Source organism: Sitodiplosis mosellana, unplaced genomic scaffold (assembly GCF_009176505.1).
Source record: "Sitodiplosis mosellana isolate CC-2019 unplaced genomic scaffold, AAFC_SMos_1.0 Smas_scaffold_1, whole genome shotgun sequence".
NCBI classification, from domain to species: Eukaryota; Metazoa; Arthropoda; class Insecta; order Diptera; family Cecidomyiidae; genus Sitodiplosis; species Sitodiplosis mosellana.
The window spans coordinates 22,559,669-22,581,153 of NW_022595244.1; the positions used below are offsets into that span (position 1 = coordinate 22,559,669).

Genomic DNA, 21,485 nt, shown 5'->3' on the forward strand with positions numbered 1-21,485 from the left:
ATAAAAATTGCGCCAAAAATGCTTTCTCTAGATTTGAATATGTATTTTTTTTCTTATAATTAATTATGCACGACGTGAGCGACCAGCGTGAGTTCGACATTGACAGTTCGACAACACAATAATACAACGTATGACATTTCACTGGTTGAACATTATGCAAACAAAGAGAGACTTGTAAACAGGAATCGCCACTCATACTGCCGTTCTCAGCACAAAAATAAACGCAAAAGTGACAAATTGAAGAAAACGCATCGAATATCAGCAGCTCTTGTTTTGTCTCTCAACCTCTCATTATTGTGGTTATTTTGTTAGTTTGGCTTGTGTGCACTGTGCGACTGTGAGTGACATAGTGGGGAAAATACACAAAACAGCAGATTCATTTTAGGCTGACGAATGTGCAGTTATGACAATACTTTTTCAGACGTCTCGATAAGCATAACTTGAAATACGCATCCGTATTCTGATTGAGTCGTTGCCTTTTTTGTGTGTGCGGGAATTCAATCATGGAACAGGCTGAAAGTACATTCCGATTTGTGTACAGCTCTTCACTTGACCACAAAGTTACAATTAAAATGTAAGTAGAGGCCAAAGTTTTTGCTCATCGGATTTTCGACATTTTAAGTTTCAACATGGAATCATTCTAGTGGCACTTTGGAAGGACTGAAACACAAGCCTAATTACGAAAAATTGCTCGAGAATCCCTTGCTTCGTTTCTCTGGTTTGTATTTGGATCAGTGCCCACCACTGTTGGTTCGCTTACAATTATTCAACAACGGAGAAGCGATTGGATTGCCTGTGACCACAGCGTACAAAGCATTCACCAAACGATACAAGTAGGTCTTTTGTTCTCAGTGAAATCATCTCATTTTAAACAACGAACAACGAGTTAATATTTGCGTTATTTTGCGCAATTTCAGTTGGAATGAATGGGTACAATTGCCTCATTTGTTCAGTGAACTGCCAAAATGTGCTATGTTGGCTATTACGATATTGGATTGCGCTGGCGCTGGCAAAGTGACTGTAATTGGAGGCACGACCATCTCTTTATTTGGCAAAAATGGGGTCTTTCGTCAGGTGAATCACGAACTTGGAACATTGCCCATTTTCAATTTAGTTTCTTCTGAAGCGTTTGTAACTAGGGTCATATGCAGTAAAATATAATTTAAACTCTCTTTTCATCATGTTTCATCAGGGTAACTTTGATTTGCGAGTTTGGGCGGATGTGGATGCCGATGGAGACTTCAATACAAAAACACCAGGCAAAGGAAAAGACAGTTCGAAGAATCAAATGCAACGGTTGGCCAAACTGGCAAAAAAACATCGTAATGGGCAAATTCCAAAAGTCGATTGGTTGGATCGTCTGACCTTCAGAGAAATCGAAATGATAAATGAACGTGAGAAGAGCGAATCCGAAAATATGTATTTGTTGATTGAATTTCCAACGGTTTTATGTGAACAAACAAATCAAACGGTATGTTAAACAAACGTATCAAATGAATGACAAGTGCACAAATCCACTTTGAATATTTTCTTTCAGTATTCCATAATGTATTTCGAGCCCGACGGAGATCTTCGTTACAAATTCAATTCGAAACCGAAGCTGGTTACCGTGCCTGATACCGAAATTATGCAGGTAAATGGCACTTTTAACGCAAAATCTGTCACAATAATTGTCTAACATTCCATTCATGGTATGTGAAGTGGAAAATCTCCGCACATTTTGTCATCAACGGTTAATTGTTTTTGCACACAGAAAAAGTTCATTGCGCTCGTGTAATATGATACGGTTACGATGACATTATAAGGTTTCACACTATCTCACTGTGATTAACCACCGCGTTTTGGTTTTTGTGGTTTCCTATTCATTGTTTGTTTGCTTGTTCTGCAGGAGAACTTAGTTGAACGTAAACATCATCGACTTGCACGTTCAGCACGTTCGGGGTTAAGTGATCGTGATGCTAAGCCAACGGCAGCCGTTCGAGATCAATTGCATACAATCGTATGCTATCCGCCAACGACAACGCTAACGAGCGAAGAACAAGATTTAGTGTGGAAATATCGATTTTATTTGACAGGCCACAAAAAGGCCCTAACCAAATTCCTGAAATGCATCAACTGGGAAACGAGCTCTGAAGTGAAACAAGCAATTATTCTGCTGAAACAATGGACACCAATGGATGTTGAAGATGCACTTGAGCTCCTCAGTCCAGCGTTCAAGCATTCAGCTGTTAGGGGGTAAGTAGAAACGACGACACTGATTTCCTGCTGCTTGTTCTCTATTAGTGGAACAAATATTAACTTTTACTGCATTTGCAGATACGCAATTACGCGTTTAAAACAGGCACCCGATGACGATTTGGTTCTATATTTACTTCAATTGGTCCAAGCCTTGAAATACGAGAATTTTGATGATATTGAGGTAGTTTCATCACATTTTTCCTTGCTCTTTTATCAAAATGTTGACATTTGTTTCTTTCTATGTTCAGGAAGCGTATAATCGAATTGCTGCCGACAGTGATGTGATTAAATCCATTGATGACAGTGACAATTTGGAAAATAGCAGTTTTTCATCGAATACAGATTCACAGCAAGCGGTGCATTCCGATAATCATTTGACGGTTCAGTCGCTTCAACATCATCACAAACGCAGCCCGATGGACAAGAGTCACATGGCTACATCGCAAATTGAAGACGGTGCACTACATATGAGTCGACATACCATCGCCAGTAATGCCACGGATCTGAATGCAACCTCGTCCCTCGTTGACCAATCGAATGTCAGCCAAACGTTAATCAGTGAGTCGTCAACGCCAGCCACATGCAATTTAGCAACGTTTTTGATACAGCGCGCATGCCGAAATCCAACTCTATCTAACTATCTCTATTGGTATTTGTACATTGAATGTGAGTCACATGACACGGTGCGCAAGCAAGACGAACGAGTCAAGCACATGTACGAAACGGTGTTGAAAACCTTCAAACGAACATTGATGTCGAATGCTGAGCTCAAAGCGATCAAAATCAATTTGGAGAAGCAGCAGCTATTCATCGATGAATTGGTGAAGCTCGTGAAAATTGTATTCAAGGAGTCGGGCAATCGTAAGAAAAAATGCGAGAAATTTCAACAATTGCTGGGCGACAGTGATTCATTCCGCATTAATTTTTCGAATTTCGATGCAATTCCTCTGCCACTCGATCCAGAGATTATAGTTCGTGGAATCGTGCCGATGAAAGTTAGTCTGTTTAAGAGTGCGCTGATGCCAGCAAAGTAAGATCAAGATTTTTTCTCTTGGTTCATTTCAATTTTGAAAAAAAAAATCGATTTTTTTCCCTATTTTCGCACAGATTAAGCTTTATTACGAACACCAACAATGAATACGTGGCGATTTTCAAATACGGTGACGACTTGAGACAAGATCAACTGATTTTACAAATGATTACACTGATGGACAAGCTGTTGCGACGAGAAAATTTGGATTTGAAATTGACTCCGTACCGCGTTTTGGCGACAAGTTCCAAACATGGTTTCATGCAGTACATCGATTCGGTGACAGTGGCTGAAGTTCTGGCAACTGAGGGAAGTATTCATAACTTTTTCCGTAAATATCATCCGTGTGAAACGGGCCCATATGGCATTACTCCCGATATAATGGATACATATATTCGAAGCTGTGCTGGATATTGTGTAATCACGTATTTGCTAGGAGTTGGCGATCGACATTTGGATAATTTACTGTTGACAACATCGGGTAAACTGTTCCATATTGATTTCGGTTATATTCTTGGGCGTGATCCGAAGCCGATGCCACCGCCAATGAAACTCAGCAAGGAAATGGTTGAAGCAATGGGTGGTGTTAGTTCAGATCATCATCATGAATTCCGTAAACAATGTTACACTGCGTTTCTACATTTAAGACGGCATGCAAACGTTATGCTCAATCTGTTCTCGCTGATGGTTGACGCATCTGTTCCGGGTAAGTAAACTAAACATCAAATAACACGTTTGAATCAATAGAGAAATTAATTAAAATTTTCCTGCCTAGATATCGCTCTCGAGCCGGACAAAGCGGTGAAAAAAGTCGAAGAGAATCTGAAGCTTGGCTTAACCGACGAAGAGGCAGTGCAACATTTACACAATCTATTGGATCTATCGATAACCGCAGTTATGCCAGCTCTGGTGGAACAAATACACAAATTGGCGCAATACTGGCGAAAATAAGAATATTCGGGTCATTGGATCAGTGATTAACATTTAATATTCACATTCATTTCGAATAGAAAAATAGGCAAATTTTATTTTTGCAATTATCATCAAAAATAATTAACAACAAAAAATGAAACGATATGCTGTTATTTTTTTCAATTTATGCGGTAATTTATTTATCATACATTTCTAACTAAAGAATGGGTATTTTTTTCAAAAATAAATGAAACAAATGCAGGTATTTTCTTGAATTTATGCGCGCTTTATTTGAAATATATCGCATGTTAAATTAAATTCGGGAGGTGAACAATTATTTGCAAACTAAAACCAATTCAATCAGAACTTCAACGTCATCACAATCAAAGCACACAACCAAAACTGAAGCCGAATCTACAATAATTTAATTTATTCTCTTCAAAATGAAAATCAAATCGATTGCAGGAAATTTTACACGAATAAATTAACACGGTTTTGACACAATTTTCAAACTTTTAGCATAACAATTGATTCTTTTGCTGATTGCCACGATTTTCCATTTTTGATTAAAGTGAGTTTTTTTTTGTCTCGTTAAACGTAACATATCTAGTTGATTAATTGCAAATTTTCATGATTTCATTTCAATGAAATGCTATCGATTTCGCTTAGGTAAACAGGTTAAGAGATATGGTAAACAATGTTTATCAAATTATTTATTTATTTTTTTATAATTAAGTATTCATAGAGTTAACGGTCTTTTGCTGGGCAGAAACTGTCTTTAAAAAAAATCTCTCATCGCTCTGTCTCTCTTTCTCTCTGTTCTTCTCGAACATGGATTTCATAGAAATCATAATTCATTCCAGATGTTTTGAATTAAAATGAGCGGGATAAATTCGATTTGATAAAATTTGTGTATTAGTTGGTTTTGTTGTTGTTTTTGTTTTTGTTTTTGTTTCTATTTTTCAACTGACTATCGATGTGATGAGGATTGTGAGATTAGAAGTGTGATGTGATTGCAATTTGAAATGAATGCTTCGAATTGCACTACTTGCTTTTAAAATGTTGGTCATACAATCGGTATAAGATATCTGCCGATGGCAAGTGGCCACCATTCTGTTTTTTTTTCTGTCGTAAATTCCAGTATTTCAAAGTATCAAAGTCAACGGTCTAGCACTATATGTATAAGAGCTCACTACTCTAGGCTTATTACGGTAATGAAGTTGTTTGGGTCGAATTTCTCTACCGATTCTTGGGTGATTACATTCTAACAATGAGTGTTTTTACTTCATATATTGTGCACAGAGGATAACAACTATGTATATATGTTCGAGTGTGTGTGTGGGTTCGTGAGACTTAATGATTTAAATATTTTATATATATGTTCTATGACAAATTTCGATCTGGATTTATTTTTTGCTCGTTTTGGATGTATTTGTGCCACAATTATAAATATATATGTAGAGTAATTTGAGTTGAGACGATGAACAATGGCCTGCTGTATAGAGTTATCAAATTGGATCATTTGAACCAGAGCTTAAGTCGCAGAGCATCCACTCCATTCAAATAGTAATCGAACAGCCGTTTGTCTCGGACGAAACCTAAATTTTCGTATAGCCGCAACGCTGGGATATTGGTTATTTCCGTTTCAAGCACCACTTCGTCAGCATTGTGTTCAAGCATTGCCTAAGCAAAAGAAAAAAAAAACCATTAAATTAGCAAAAGTCCATCAAAGTACTAGCTAAAAAAAGTGTTTATCATGTCAAAAATGTGCAAAAGTTACATGTTACTGGAACAAAATGTACCTCAATCGCTTTTTGCACCAGTGTTGTGCCAACTTTCAGTTTACGATAAGCAGCGTCAACAGCCAACATAGCGATATAGCCCCGTTTCGTCATTTGCCGATGAATATCCTGTTTGTTATATTTATTTCGGTTAAATTTATATTTATATATGTTTGATTTCATGTTTGAAGTCTTAATCTACCAGACATCATCGATACCAGATATCGATGGCTATCCATATTCTACAGTCTATATAGATATTTTGTTTGTTTTTTTTTACCAGTTTGCAGACGATCGCACCGATGCAACTGTCCCCATCCATGGCGAGAAAACAGAGTTTTGGCCAATTGTGTATGAAATAACGATACGTATAAATCGAATACGGTTCGGACAGTTCACGTTGAATAACACGCATAATATCGGGCATCTGAAGTTCACTTTCGTATTCCTTGAATGTCACCTCAACGGTAGAGGTTTTGATGCTTTTCACGGACAAAGCGGTTCTTGGTAACGACGATGGGAGTGTACATTCACTCGGATGCGATGTTGATGTTGACGGTAAATTGCTATAATGTTGCTGTTGTTGTTGCTGTTGCTGGTGACTACTACACGATGGTGTTTCAGCAGAAATGTCTTTGGATGTCGTAGCTGCTTCGGTTTGCTCGGGTAAAGTTTGTGATTTTGCTTCAAAAGAATCAGTCACCACTTCATGATTCACATCACTTGGTTGGTTCGCATGCATGCCATTACATTGTACAGTTTGCCCGTCGTCGGAACTAATCTCAACATTATAAGAACTAGTATTTACATTTTTCACCGTTTTGCTTTGATTTTGGCAATTTTTATTGTGAGCTTTGCTATTGTTGTTATTGTTCAACTGCTTTGACTTTTGTTGTGGGTTTGATTTGTCCGTGGAGCCATTATTTTCGCCTTGTTTGATTGCGTTTTGCTGGTTGACTGGACCATCAGATCGACGCACTGAAATCCCATTACACTGCAAACGCCTCAATAGCTCTTCGCTGACAGCACAAATATCGGATTCATTATGGTCATTGGCCTTTGTGGTTGCTGCTGCTGCTGCTGTTGTTGATGTTGCATTCAATCCATTTTCGCTTGCTGTTGCCGCATTATTGTTTGCTTTGATTGCTTGTTTATTTTTATGCTTTTCACGTTTCTTATTGCTTGTCCCCTTTTTGACATCTGTCGCGATCATCACATCAGTGGATGTTGGTTCCGTTCGGATTGCATCATTGCCATTTGATTTTGGCACCGTTTTTACCGTTTTCTCTTTGTTTGGCATTTTAACAATCGATAGCTAATAAATTGTCGATTGACTATTGTGTGTTGCATGCATTAACCAAAATAACCAATCCGTGGTCACTACGATTTTAATGGTAGTTCATTCAACCGTACAGCATGAGTTCAATTTGCGACCGACCTGTACACCTATGTAATATTTGCCTATTTCTTTAATTAAAATGTTGTATGAATGTAAAAAAAAAGAACAATTTTTTGTTAATCGTCAGATATCTGTCTTCACATACACAATTCACACCACCAATCAGAGTAAAATTTACGAACTTAAATCGAATATCTTCATGCCTACTGCATGTTTGTGTCAATTCATCTGTGCCTTGTCTCCGTCATAATCGATTGAAACCAAAGACAAAAAAATGATTTCTACAAAAAGTTTTCTGCCAATATTTGTTGATGTACACACTGCAAAACAATGCCAAATGAACGCAGTAATAAATTGATATGAAAATTCACGTTTTGTTCGCTATGTTTTAACACTGGCTGACTTTTCTCCTGTCGTAATATGCAAAAAAAAATTCTTTTTCTTTTCTTGGTGCCAAGACAAGAATGACTATGGTTATATTATGTATTGCAATGATGTTTATTCGTACAGCAGCTGTGACATTTGGATAGGGAGGGTGCTACTGGTCGCGCTGATTATCGCCGTTTGAATTCAATTAAAACCGCATTGTGAACGCTTAATTTTAATTTCTGATGAGATAGTTGTCAGCCAAATAATCTAACTCACAAAATTTCGCAGTAAATTGGGCATTGACTTGGAACAAATCGAAGTTTTTGTCATTTATTGGAAAAGTCATTCAACGCTGGCAATACTTCTATTTATAACTTTTGTCAAATTTGAGCTACGAATTGTCAAAATGAGCAGCAGTAAAAGCTAAAGACCTAACCATACATTTTATGCATGCAACTGACAGATCCAACTTATGTAAATCAAATGAAATATTTTCGATTTCTTTTGGCAATGCAACTATTTATTAGAATTATTTTTTCTGTGCACAATATATGGTTTTTTTTTTATTGTTTTAAATTTCTAATGAACAACATTATTTCTAGCAGACCGTTTATCCGTTCATTTTCTTAAGTAAATCTTCATCCTGCATTGACATTGCTGTTAATTTTTTGCCAATGCGTTCGTGAATGTCCAAATATTTGGCTACACATCGATCCAGACAGACAGCCTCACCTTTGCCAAGTTCAGACTCTCCGTACTTCGGTGGTATGCACTTTTTGTGACATGCCTGTGTCATGCGATTGTACAAATCGGACATCATTTCGATTTCCATGTCCTGCATCATTTGCAGTTTTGCTTGATCGGCTGCGTTCATTTGTGCCATTTTTTCTCACTTTGATTTGGATTTTCTTGTTGTTTCGATTACAATTTTAATGCTTTTGTTTGTCTGGTTTGTACACGTATTTATCTGGTCGAACGTATTCGCCTGTGTTAGCCTCTAGCATTCGTTGTCGAATTTTATAGTTTTCGTAGCGACGAGCGTCAATAGATTTCTTTGAATAATAAAGTGCCGAAAAGCTCACTCCAACAAGAATCATCCTGAAACCAAATAATTATTTTAGATTAGCCTTGATTGAGATGAAAGTGAGAATAAGAGGCAAAACATGAAAACATCATACAAACATAACCTCAATCAGTGATTAATGCGAATTCCAACACAAAAGCCGAAATGTTATTATTTTTCAACATTCGCATGCAAGACGGGAATTATTTGTTAAAAATCTTAAATTTAAATCCACTTACAAACACAATGCTTACCACCCAGTTGCAATTTTTCCAAAGTGGGCACCACCAGCCATACCGTGATTAAGGTCTCTTTCAGCTGAATTAAAATCGATTGTTTTTCTCTTTCTTCACTCATTGGCATGAGCATTGGGCATTTGACAGTTGACAGTAGTGTTGATCTGCATTGACAACACCAATTTGGTGTTTAGATTTGAATTAAAAAAAAAATAAAGGCAAACTCAATGTTGTGCTCGTTTCATCGTTTCACTTTATTTTCTATTTTAATGAGTTTCTTTCTTTTTCTTCTTTACTCTTGAGATTAAGCTTTTTGAGTGAAAACTCTTAATTGGGCGTCTAAAATACAAGCAAATGTTACATAAATAAAATTCAATTTTGGTGTGTATGATTCTCAGTGGGTTCATTGGTCATGCCCGTGATGAACGGTGATGTCTTGGAATTGATGGTGGCTCAATTCTTTTGGTTCGCTAGCACTTCCCAACGAACCACCATCGTAATCGGACTGCTGTTCTATTGTTTCGTATGTGTGATGTTGTTGTGACCCATCATAATGATCACCACCACTGTATCCATGATCACCGCTATATCCATGCAAAGTGTAATCCTTGTGGTCGGTTTCATTCTCCAATTCTAATCCGTACGAATGACTGTGTTCGGTTTTTGGATGAAGCACCTATTTTTTTTTTATGGAAATGGGACAATTTAATTAAGTATTCAAATATTACAATTATTTGAACGGATGTATTTTATGGAACATTATGAATGCACGAACATGAAAATTACGCTGGAGAAACAAATTTACGTGTTTCATTGTTATTAGCACTACATGAAATGTAGAGCTATTAATCGGCTTTTTTTTGTCCTAATACTTTTTGACTACTGAAACAAATTATGGTGAAATTGAATTTTATGCCCATATTCAATTTTAACCAGAGGCAGTGTCTTTCAAAAAAGAATTTAAACCAAGATCTTGTAATTCATTATTGAGATAACTGAGAAAATCTTTTTTCTGCACCTACTTTGTTGTAAATATATATCCTTCGTACTATGCTTTTAATCCATAGTGTTATTAAAAGGGACGACTTTTAATGATACTTTACTGCAAGGTTACTTCGATGAAATACATTTCATGTAGTGCGCAAAAAATTAGTTTGTTGTGAAACAACAAAATAGAATAAGTAACTAAAATCTCAAGAACGCAGAAGGGAGCAAAGCGACACTCTGCGGTCTTGTGTTTTTTATCCCCGACTCATTATAAAATGAGTCGAATGAATGAGAATTTCTACGACAATATCTATCATACCTTAAGCTTATGTTTCACACCACCGACTTCAATGGGATTCTTCAAATAGTGTGCATCTTCGTGTTTCACATAGACTGGCACAGCATGGAAATGGTGAATTTTAAAACTTTGATGAGATGTGGCATGCTCATGATCGATTTTATGATGATGATCTGTTTCCGATTCCAATGGTTCCGCATCGTGGATAACTCCAGCCAGCGAAAGAGCGAATAATGAGCACAAAATCTACACATTTTTAAAACCAAAAGTGAAATTGAAAACTAAAAACTATAACAAATGCCTCAAAAGAAAAAAAAAACAAAATTCCGTTTTCGCACTGTTGGTTCCACACTTACAAAAATTTTCAACATTTTCAGCTAGTTTAATAAATCACAAGAATTGTATCGACTTCGTTGCACTTTTACTTTTTATTTCTTTCTTTCCTTCGTTAAGAACTCGAAATCTTTTTTTTAACGTTATTCAATTGTACACTGCACGATGAAAATCGAAGCCACAACCGCTTCAAGAAATTTCCAAAAGTTGAATGTACGAAATGGTTAGAGCATGGCTCTATATATACTAAAAAAAATTAGTTGACCCCTCTCATTTGTGCTATTGCCGTCGAGCCACCGTCGTCGCTTGGCAAGTGCATTCGGCGCGAAACATAAATTCCCCGTTGTTTTCACTTGCACACACATACGACCGCATGTGTTCCGATGTGTTCATGATTTAATCTCTGACGAGATTACGTTTGCGCCACGTTTTACAAAATCATATGTAACGATTGATTCAGCGCACCGATTAATGTCTGTTATGGACCTGATGCGAGTTGGTTTTTCTTTCGTTCAAACTTCGGAAACGAATCCGCGGTGAGGCAATGGGAAAGAACTTGATTTTCAAATTTCGTTAGAGAAAAAATAACGTCGATTACTCAAATTGGATGAAAGCAAATAAACAACGGCAATGCAGGAGAAAAAAAATGCACATAAATAGACGCAACGAAAAAGAAACACGCTTGGTGCGGCAATTAGACAAAGTCATAAACTGTTATTGATAATAATGATAACTTTCATGTATCGTGTGCTATCGATCGGACTGGTTTTGGCAACAGAGCCGCAGAATGAGAAGAGAAAACAACAAAAAGGAAGAGCCGTGTTTAATCACTTACTTCACCAAACGGATGCATATTGATCCTCGACAATGATTTTGATGACCAAACGAGTTTGGTGATGATTCATTTCGTTTTGCTCTTCATTTTGATTATGCTATTGCGACGATATGGTGATACGAAAAATATTTTCCTCCAGCATTTCGAGACCATTATTGCGCGTTCAGAATGATTTTAATTTGGTTGTGTCATAAGTCGGCATATTCCGAAAAAAATGTTCAAACATCGAGTCAATTACCACCGTCGTCATCGTCGCAATTATGTTAGTTCTGTTTGGCCGCCTTTTTTCGTGTAAATGTTTCCCTTACTCGATGATGATTGTTGCATTGGGTTAGTGTTACGGTTTCGTTTCCAGAAGAACAATTTTTCGTTGTGGAAAAATTCGCATGTGTAATGAGGCGAAATTAAAACTCGTTTCTTTTTTTCTGTTGCCGTTTCTATGCTATACATATTGCTTGATTTTAAAGCTTTTTCCGATTAAATGCGCGCGCCCGCACATGCTCTGTGCTCACATAATACATGATTTTATGGGGTCTGAAACAATGCAAACGAAAAAAAAAACGGTAATCTATAACAATCTTCAAACGAAAATCATTATCATACTGAGTGTACTGAGTATATTATAAATTGGAAAAGGCTTTTCATTATTGTTACAATTTATCGTTTCATTGTATTTCAATTCGATGGTTCGATCCAAACGTGAACTACAAGAAGAAGAAAAAACTCAATTGAGTGCGCAAAAAGCAAAGACAATGTCAGTCACAAGAAATGTGCATTTTCGTTCAGTTTCATAGAGCAAACCTAATCGCCGTGGTATTATACACAATTTAAATGGCTCGGATGCAAATGCGTTCAGTGCAAGAAGTAAAAACAATAGCAATTGATCGCTTCGTATAGAGGAAATGGAGACGTAATGCATTGGCGTTGTTGCGTGTATAATACATATCTGTTTTCGAACATGCTCGTAAAAGATCCGATTTCACACCTCGTTTTCTGTGGCGGTTGCTATTGCTGCTGCTCTGCGCGCAGAACTGAATTTTCCTATCATCTATCTTGTAAATGTGTCATGGCGCACAGGCATGTGTGCATGTATTAGTTACCACATCTTTTTTGCATTTCCTGAAATCATTATTTTTCTTGTTATCTTCTTCTCGTTGTCTCGGCTGGCTCGGTATTCCGCTTTCTTTCCTCTCTGTATATGTGCTGCGCTATGTGTGCACGTTTTCAATTTTCGATTTTCGTTTGTTTTTTTCTATTCGAATACGATGAGAATTTCATGGAGCGTATGTAAACTAGCAACAATACAGTACATTGGAAATATTGATTTCTATTCACGGAAAATTCACTTGAAATTACTCGAACACACAAAATAAAAAAAAACCAGTGATCATCAAACGAAAGTCAAATTGAACATATTGTTTGATTATATATATTTGAAATGATTACCGTGCACGGAACGACACAACCGAGTTGGAGTTGGTAAACAAAAAAGAGGAAAACAAACAACACATTTATCAAACGACACAAAAACAAGAAATTTTGACTTTGTCAAATCGACCATTTTCGATTCATTAGTTGCTCTTATGTAAAACGATTTATTTATACGCAATTAATTGATTTTTGCCGTTCCCTTTGAGAGAAGCAATTTCCCATGTGACTTTGCGCCGCACAAATCGCTTGCAAAATAACATCAAAATAACCAAATATTTAGTTTTGCATACAGAGTGAATGGTTAAGCTGTAAAAGTGATGTAATTTACAAGAAGAAAAAAATGGCTGTTTTAACGATACACTTTATTGTTCCAAACTGTAAACATTTTTATTTCTTCTAATCAGTGTCTGCACATAAGAGTGGCGCATATTCAATTTTACGACAACAGATTGGCCATACAATCTCTTTCTCTTTCTACTTCTTGATGCAGTAATCGAAAACCGTTGTTAAGACGCTCAAATAAAAAGCAACCACGCGAACAACGTCGATCCAAAAAAAATTCATCAGCATCCATTTACTCAACTCAATCTATTTCAATGTACTTTCAATAATCGTGTTATAATTTAATGTCGTCGAAAAACCGATTTAAATAACAGCAAAGAAAGTAAAAGTCATCATAAATACCACAATAACCAGTCGAAGATTGTTGCTCAATGCATCAACTCGAAACAAACATCAATGGGCGCGATTCGATCCACTGTTCATCACACTATGCAATGCGTGCGGTGCAATTCATGCTCCAATGAGACACCGTGCGCGTTTTTTTAGCACTACATGAAATGTAGAGCTACTAATCTGTTTTTTGTCTTAATAATTTTTGAGTACTGAAACAAATTAGGGTGAATTTGAATTTTATGCTCATATTTTTTTTTTAATTTTAAACAGTGGCAGTAACGACGAATAGGTGCATAATATCTCAAAATAATCAAATTTTTATGATAAAATGTTTTTTTTAAAATTACATTATTTCAAGCTTTTTTCGTACAGTATTTTCTGGGTCTTGAACAGAATTAAAGTGACTTCAGATCCATGCTCATATTATTTATTTGATTTTAACCAAAGGCATTATATTTCAAAAAAGAAATAAAACCAAGATCTTGTAATTCATTTTTGAAATAACTGAGAATTTTTTTTTCTGTACTTTGTTGCAAATAAATATATTTCTTCAAAGTTACTTTGATGAAATACATTTCACGTAGTGCGCCAAAAAAAAGTTTGTTGTTAAACAACAAAATAGAATAAGTAACTATAATCTCAAGAACGCAGAGCAGAGCGAAACGATGCTCTGCGGTCTTGTTTTCTTCTTTCATCATCATTTTGTGCAGTGCATCGCACCGAATACGAGTTCAAGTTCAATAAAAATACCTAATTTACGGTTATATTTTATGTATAACAGTTGCTCGCACGACCGCCGTCACGATTTGCAATCTGCTGCTTTGTAATTTAGTCAACGTGGAATAGCAGGTATATGTAGCTGAATGAAATCGAAAGTAATATTGCACGACGTAATAACGCCTCGAATGGATCAACACTTGTTTCATTCGCGGCGCATAGCGACATGTGTAATGTATAATCTTGAAGGTAAATATGCCTGAAAAATCTGATCATTTTACGGACAAATGACACCATAGTCATGGGCAATTAATGTTAGCCTTTTTGTTGCAACTGACTTCGTGGTACAATTTTTTTCCTCCACAAGAATTTCACTGCCCGTCGATTTGCTCTCGTAATTAATTGCGGTAATCATTATATGTCAGCGTTGCATTCGACACAATTGATTTGTCGCCGAAGACCATTAGTTTGTATTATGAAAGTGTGCAGCGCACATTCGTAGCTGGCTTCTGCCGGCATTGGTTCAGGTGTAACATTGATGTTACTTTGGTGATAAATCATTGCTCATTACAGCCTATTCAAGTTTATGTCGAGTAGTTTAATTGCAATGTGCACGATTGATTTTAAATTGAATTAAGAGAAAGTTGGAAGACTATATGAATGAGTAAAGTTGAACAAAAATTATCCTAGCCTACCTTATTTATATGAATTATAAAATCTTCTTGTTCGTAGTTTTATATAATTTCGAAAGTTTTGGCTTTTCGAACAAGCAAACGAAAAGCGCCTGAAACGAGGCTATTTTACGCATAGAGCTTGAAAATATGTTTCTGTTTTACAAAAAAACATACACTCTTGAAGCTTAAAAAATGCGCAAAACTTAAATAAATTCCATTCGATTTTTACATTTTTGGTGGAAAATAGGAGAAACATATTCATCACAAAAAGCCTCCCTTTTCGCAAAAAATGGTGCCGATTCGGCTAGTGGGAAATAAAATTTAAAGAACGAAACATAAAAAGAAACTGCATTAATCGTTTGTGGCTTGATTCATCTTTAATTGAACTATAAATTTTTTATTTCTAAAAACCTAAGTACTCCATTAACTCTTAATTCATTCTAAAATTCTGTACAAAATTGACGCGAATTATAATAATTATGTTAAATAGTCGTTACACCGAATTATTTGGTCTAGCACTAGCAAAAGGTGCTGAATTTATTCTGCATCAAAAGATCACAATGAAAAGCACAATGAAAACCAACGAGTGAGTGATTGAGTGAGTTTTTGGTTTATTTGTTCGAATTTTAAGTAAGAATTCACGTCAATAAATTCGAATAGAAGTCTAGATCGAGATGCGAATGATACGCTTGATACATTTACGAGTGATCGCGAGTTAAATGATGAGCCATGGAAATTTAGCGCTAAATAGATATATAAATAATGGCAAGTTTTCTTTCATTGTGCTTTTTCACTTGTGGTTTACAGACTTTGAATTTTCGCGCGGTATCAGCGTACGCAATCTGCTGGTGAATAATTCCAGCTCTACTGATACGAAATTTGGTTGCAATTGACTTCGTTTAACCAAAAATGTTCCTGAATGTTAATAAACGATAATGAATATTCGAAATATACAAATACATATCTCTCTTCTATCTTTGGTATTTAAATTACATTCGTGATAAATTTGGTGCTTATTTCTTTGGTGGTGGCACTAAATCTCTATCCGGTTCTTTATTGGGGGTGATTCGCTTTGGAGTTCGTTGCTTTGGTTTCGCAATAATTTTTGTAACAGCTCGTTTACTGTTCGGCGATGTGACTTTCTTCGATCGTGGCGCTGAGCCACTTGTAAACATGTCAGAGCCGATGGTGCCCCGTTGACGAGGTGAATAATCGGTTTCCCAATCAGAGACGCCGAATCGATAATTTTCGAAAAATGAATCCTCCGGATTGTTATTGAACTTGGGATTATAGCTGTCGAATGAGAAACTGGTACTGCTGCCGCTGCCCGAGTTGTCTTTGGTGAGTGAGTTCAGGTCGATGTTGTATGGATTCCAAATCGCTCCAGTGGACGGACCAAAGTCTTCGGTATATGAAAATTTCGATTTGTCTGCATTATTGTCAAATATGTCACTGGAAATGTGGAGGGAAAAAAAACGAAAATTATTCGATTAGATCCAAACGAACTCAAACATGAGCGCAAATTCAAAAATCTACTTTAATGAATCCATATTGAATTTATATGGGTTTTGGACGGGAATGCCGTTGACTACTTGCATTGAAGGAACAAATGCTGATTTCTCGTCGTCATTGTGGTGCGAATGTGAACTATGATGATGATGGTGATGTCCTTTGCCATGGTGCCGATGACGGTGACGGTGTTCGCCGTGTGCATGATCGCCAAACGAAATTGATGCGCCTACCGCATGATCCTTGTGCGATGAATAATGGCTGCTGCCGCTGGGGTGATCAATGATCGACGTTGCCGTTGAAAATGGACTGTATTCATCGTAGATGAGTCCGCGATTCGGTAAATATGGAAGAGCGTTTATGTCGTGATAAGTTTGTGAATTCAAATGAAGTTTTGACTTCTTCTTCTTGCGATAAGTGACTGGGGGTTCTTGGTGTGATGATGTCGAGTGTTGCCACGATTGGCCCACATCAAGAGCTGATAGATCGAGTGGTTTTGGCCGCTTCTTGCTCGTAATGCTCGGTATGGTCAAATCAACACCATCCGGAGAATATGAATCAATTACGAATGGTTTCACTGTAGCGTAGGTCGGTTTCGAAGCACTACCTTTGCTGGGCTTGAAAAATTCCGAATGGATTCCAGCGCTGTACAATTTCGTTGATTCGATTGGGCTGGCGGTTGTCGACGATGGGAAACGATAATAGGTTTTGATTTCAGCCTGTGCACTTGGTGATCCGCTCAATGGGGAAAATGACGAAGATGACGAAAATGGGAATGAGGGTGCAAACGATGGTGACGGTGATTGCAATTTTCCAGGTAAATCCAATTCTTTAAGGTACTTTTTCACGGCTCGTTCAATGTACTTGATCATATCCTCTTTGCTTGGGTATCCGACCAATTTGCGCATCGCATCATCCATATTTTGGCGATTATCATGGTTTATGTGTTTGATGGGATCGTATGAATGCAGGTTTTTAATCGAATCATATGGATCATAGTGGTGTTGGATGGACGATAAATAATTGTAATTTTGATTATAGTTGGAATTGGACGAATCCAAGTCTTTGAAATGAGTGGATAATGCTGGATGCTTGTACGTTGTTGTTGTGGTTTGATGCACATATTCTTGTGGCTGGTCAAATGAAAACTCACTGGAATAATCACTGGCCGATTTGGCCATATCGGAAATATCTTCTTTGTGTGACATTGGTTCAGTTACGTGGCTCGGCGTCGATATGACTGGCATCAATTTGGTTTTTTCCGCTTCATAAATATCATATTTTACAAACGATGAAGACGGTGTGGTGTGTTCATATTTATTTTTCATTTCGAGTGCTTTGTTCACATAATCTTCGGCCGTTTTTGCATTGGCCAAAGTTTGTGAAGCGTATAAATCAACATCGGCTGGCTTTCCATTTGCGCGTGGTACCACATTAATAACCAGATTCGCATGATCAACGCGACCTAACAATTAATTCAAACAAACAGATTAAATTTATTTTCACTTGCGATGCACACGAAATGCGATGCGGTGTTTTGGCCACAGGTGTGATGGTGTAAAATTTCACTTACCTGTTTGTGGATCTCCAGAGTATGTAGCCGATATTACTCGATTTTGCGATTTCCATGTGTCTGCTTGTGCTACTTGATCCAAAAAGGGCAATGGTGCATTTTCATCATCTTCAAACGATGATGGATAGTTTGGACGAACATTTTTTGATTTTGTTAATATGGGTAACAGCTAAAGCGTGAATTGAACGGAAGAAAATAGAAGAAAAAGAATAAACCAATGATAAACTCATCTAAACACTCGAAGAAATGAAATGAAATGGAAATTGATCGCTTTTATCGATTTTAATTCATAGTTTATGTTCAAACACTTGGTTTTTTTTCTTCGGAGAAATCACAATTTAAATAATCTTCTTTTACTTTTTTCTTTCTCCATTCTCCACTTTAAATAGTAAATCACTTTGAAAAACAGCTAATTTTGAAACAATTTGCCTACGGCTTTTTCAATCAATTTTCCTTTAAAATTTATCCAATTTAGTCCGCTTTTCATTTGAAATGACACGTGTCTGTACAGCTCTTCACTTTGCTGTTCTTAAGCGGAGGCCTAATCCTTGTGTGGCCAATCCTCTTTTGAACGCAAGTCAAATTCATTTCGACACCACTTTCTTTATTTTCTTTCGCTCTCGCTTCTTTATCAATTTTCCAATACTTACAATTAAAAATAATAAAAATTTATAACGAATCATATTGCTTTCACGATTTCTGAACACCAAATGAATCCACGGCCGTAGTTTCTCTTTGCTTTTATAGGAACAATTTTCGGAAGCTCGAACACTTCTTGGCAGCTCATCTGCTTTTGCTCTGATTTACACACACGTACAATGTGCTGTTGTTATCTTCTTCTTTCCGATTGGTTTTTCGAGTTGGCATATCTCTTTGTCGAGTGTGTGGGTGTGCAGTACTCACCATCATTCTTATTTATGGATTATTCGGTCTCATTTCAATGCCGTGCACACGATCGCGCAATGCCTCGCACTGCATGGTGTGCACTATTTTCTACATAGTTTTCAATGTGTTTGCCGTTTTCTTTCATCTTTTGTAGTATGGCATTCGAAAAGTGCGAGATTTTTTTCCTTCGTTGCTTCTGCTGTGTACTGGCTAGGTTCGGGGCACTTCGAGCGTAATGGTTTTCAATAGTGGATTTAGTGTACGTTTTTTTGCGCGCGTTTGTATCAAAATCAAATCATAAGTCGCGTTCGCGAAACGCAATGGAGTACACGAAGAGGTACCCATTTTAATAGCATCGAACCGTACCGAGATCGATGAACAATAAACAAGTATGCAAGCGATGCGAGCTATACGCATCAAATTAAATGAATTAAATGCATTGTTTCACGAACGAACGAAGATAGAAACAACAACAATAGCAGCAGCAAAAAAACTGAATACACTTGAATGGAAATCCAAAACAAATCTTTCGCAAAGCAATACAAACATCATGAAGTTTGGATAAACAATAGCCATACAGCATGGCATGCATTTGTTCGTGGTTCTTGTTGTTTTTCTCTTCTTTTTTCTTTTTCAACATCATCTCGATATGCTGCTGTTTCGCGCCAAATGTGTCTTTCATTTCGGGAGGCTTTTAACATTGGATCGCACAGCCAATTTTCTTATTCATTGCTGCTTCGATTAAAATGTAACTAGAAAATAATGATGATTCTCTTGTTTGATTGCACGCGCGTAACGGCATGGTATGTGTATGTGTGGCAGTTTTGTGCGCACTTCAGTTTCTATTTCACGAAGGTGTTTTCATGATCAATTTAGATTACATTTTCGAATGACTTCGTCGAAAAACCACGGACAAAAACGCATTTTTTTGCAGTTGCTGCTGCTGCTGCTTCTTCTTCTTTCTAGCTGTGAATTTCCCTTTGCGCACGTAAATTGAAGATTTCCCTTTTCGGAAAATGTATGAATTGGCAGCAATTAAAATCTCCACGTAATCATATTGACGTCTTAGCCGAGCTCACGCATGAAATGGCAAGAAAGAAAGAAAGAAAAATACATTGTTGGGGAAAAATGAAGCAAATATGGTGTTTGCTGATTTATTCATGAAATTCTTGAAATTATAGAAAATTACTTCTGCTGGCTATAAATGGAGAAGAGAAAAACAAAACTGAAAACGTAGACAATCAAAATCATGATAAATTTTAATGATTTGCTTCCTACCTTTCAAGGGCAATACACAACACATACTGCACAAGAGAATGAAATTGAACAACAAAACCACGGCGGAAATGAATATGGATTTTATAGCGAGCGGCGTGATGTTTTTTTTCTTATTTCGATTTCATTTTAGGAGAAAACTGATCATTACCCATATTCGATGCTCTTCCTTTTCGGTACACAAAATACTTTGCATGCTTTAACAATTTACGAACAAAGCGAACATAATGCCAGCAACGATGTTCAAGTTGCTATCGCTGGGAATTTGTTGTTTTGTTTACAATTTTCACATTAAAACTGATCGGTTTTGTTCACAAAAATTGTTTTACCATGATTTCCATTTCTTGTGTTTTGCTACGTTGGTGATTGTTGACGGTTTTTGACTACTCTTTAAAACGAAAATCATAGCGTTGGTTTTCAAATAATTTTGCAAAAGAATTCAATAGCAAAGACCATAAAATTCTAATTCAAACGAATATAACATCGTTAAATGTTCAAATACTTCTCAATTTTATCGTTAACGTTATTTTACTTCGTTTTCATTCATAAAATTTCATTTTATTTATTTTTTTGAATAAGTATTTATTTTTGGTTTAATATTATTCCAATTCAAAAGTGTTAGCCACTGCGTTCTAAAACTACCAAAATATTTTATTCTAAAGAGATTCAAGGATTTCCCAATTGTTGGCATCAATAAAACAAATAACTGTCGTTCGATTAGAATTGCTCGAAACAATAGATTTTGAAGAGAATGACAATAAAACTAAATTAGTATGATGATCCTTGGTTGTCATAATATCATTGCAAGAGCTAGGTGATAGAATGAAAGGAGAAAAGAGAAAATAAAAGATTAGTTACTTTCATAGATATAGTGCCGTAATACATTTTAAATGTAAGACTCCTGCCACATTGTAGTCAATGCCATCTCTAAACCAACTCATTGAATCATTGAATATTTCGTGCAACATTTATCAATCGTGTGTGACTTTACTAGAATATATTCAACTTTACGGTGAGACTAACAGCTTCTCTGTGAAGTATAACTGCACACTAGGCAATGCACACTGATATTTTGCAATGGCTACTTGATTCATTTGTCAAAATACTGTGATTTTCATAATTTCGGTCTATGATGTGTGTACAGATAAGCTGTAAGTGTCACCGTAAAGTTGATTACAATCTAGTCAAGCTCGAAATATTCAATGAATCAATGTGTTGGTTTAGAGATGTCATTGGCTGTCTTCATGTTGTTCTGGCAATATCGT

General features: G+C 36.5%; 5 protein-coding genes across 6 annotated transcripts; 1 reads left to right on the forward strand and 4 right to left on the reverse strand.

Moving 5' to 3' along the window:
• Window positions 1-84: 84 nt before the first annotated feature.
• LOC129575748 (phosphatidylinositol 3-kinase catalytic subunit type 3) lies at window positions 85-4,455 on the forward strand. The gene is made up of 10 exons (XM_055459729.1): window positions 85-574; window positions 645-833; window positions 918-1,074; window positions 1,193-1,471; window positions 1,538-1,633; window positions 1,889-2,235; window positions 2,317-2,419; window positions 2,487-3,268; window positions 3,346-3,974; window positions 4,044-4,455. Exons 1-10 carry the CDS (start codon window positions 504-506, stop codon window positions 4,217-4,219), a joined length of 2,829 nt encoding a protein of 942 aa, XP_055315704.1. The 5' UTR covers window positions 85-503; the 3' UTR covers window positions 4,220-4,455.
• LOC129575790 (N-alpha-acetyltransferase 30) lies at window positions 4,446-8,057 on the reverse strand. Of its 2 annotated transcripts, none has more exons than XM_055459859.1 (4): window positions 7,543-8,057; window positions 6,242-7,428; window positions 5,983-6,090; window positions 4,446-5,863 (listed from the first exon to the last, which is right to left on the reverse strand). In XM_055459859.1, the coding sequence occupies exons 2-4, from the start codon at window positions 7,259-7,261 to the stop codon at window positions 5,699-5,701; spliced, it is 1,293 nt and encodes a 430-aa protein (XP_055315834.1). In that variant the 5' UTR covers window positions 7,262-7,428; window positions 7,543-8,057; the 3' UTR covers window positions 4,446-5,698. The 2 variants fall into 2 exon arrangements, with proteins under 2 accessions (XP_055315834.1, XP_055315825.1); XM_055459850.1 differs by having other exon boundaries at window positions 7,506-8,012.
• Window positions 8,058-8,227: 170 nt separating this feature from the next.
• LOC129575805 (mitochondrial import inner membrane translocase subunit Tim10) lies at window positions 8,228-8,749 on the reverse strand. The gene has a single exon (XM_055459887.1). The coding sequence runs from the start codon at window positions 8,610-8,612 to the stop codon at window positions 8,340-8,342; it is 273 nt and encodes a 90-aa protein (XP_055315862.1). The 5' UTR covers window positions 8,613-8,749; the 3' UTR covers window positions 8,228-8,339.
• Window positions 8,750-9,252: 503 nt separating this feature from the next.
• LOC129575798 (uncharacterized) lies at window positions 9,253-10,861 on the reverse strand. The gene is made up of 3 exons (XM_055459872.1): window positions 10,670-10,861; window positions 10,335-10,559; window positions 9,253-9,704 (listed from the first exon to the last, which is right to left on the reverse strand). Exons 1-3 carry the CDS (start codon window positions 10,682-10,684, stop codon window positions 9,432-9,434), a joined length of 513 nt encoding a protein of 170 aa, XP_055315847.1. The 5' UTR covers window positions 10,685-10,861; the 3' UTR covers window positions 9,253-9,431.
• Window positions 10,862-15,344: 4,483 nt separating this feature from the next.
• Window positions 15,345-18,759, reverse strand: LOC129569904 (uncharacterized). The gene is made up of 4 exons (XM_055449177.1): window positions 18,711-18,759; window positions 18,061-18,229; window positions 16,515-17,952; window positions 15,345-16,430 (listed from the first exon to the last, which is right to left on the reverse strand). The coding sequence occupies exons 1-4, from the start codon at window positions 18,741-18,743 to the stop codon at window positions 15,992-15,994; spliced, it is 2,079 nt and encodes a 692-aa protein (XP_055305152.1). The 5' UTR covers window positions 18,744-18,759; the 3' UTR covers window positions 15,345-15,991.
• Window positions 18,760-21,485: the final 2,726 nt, after the last annotated feature.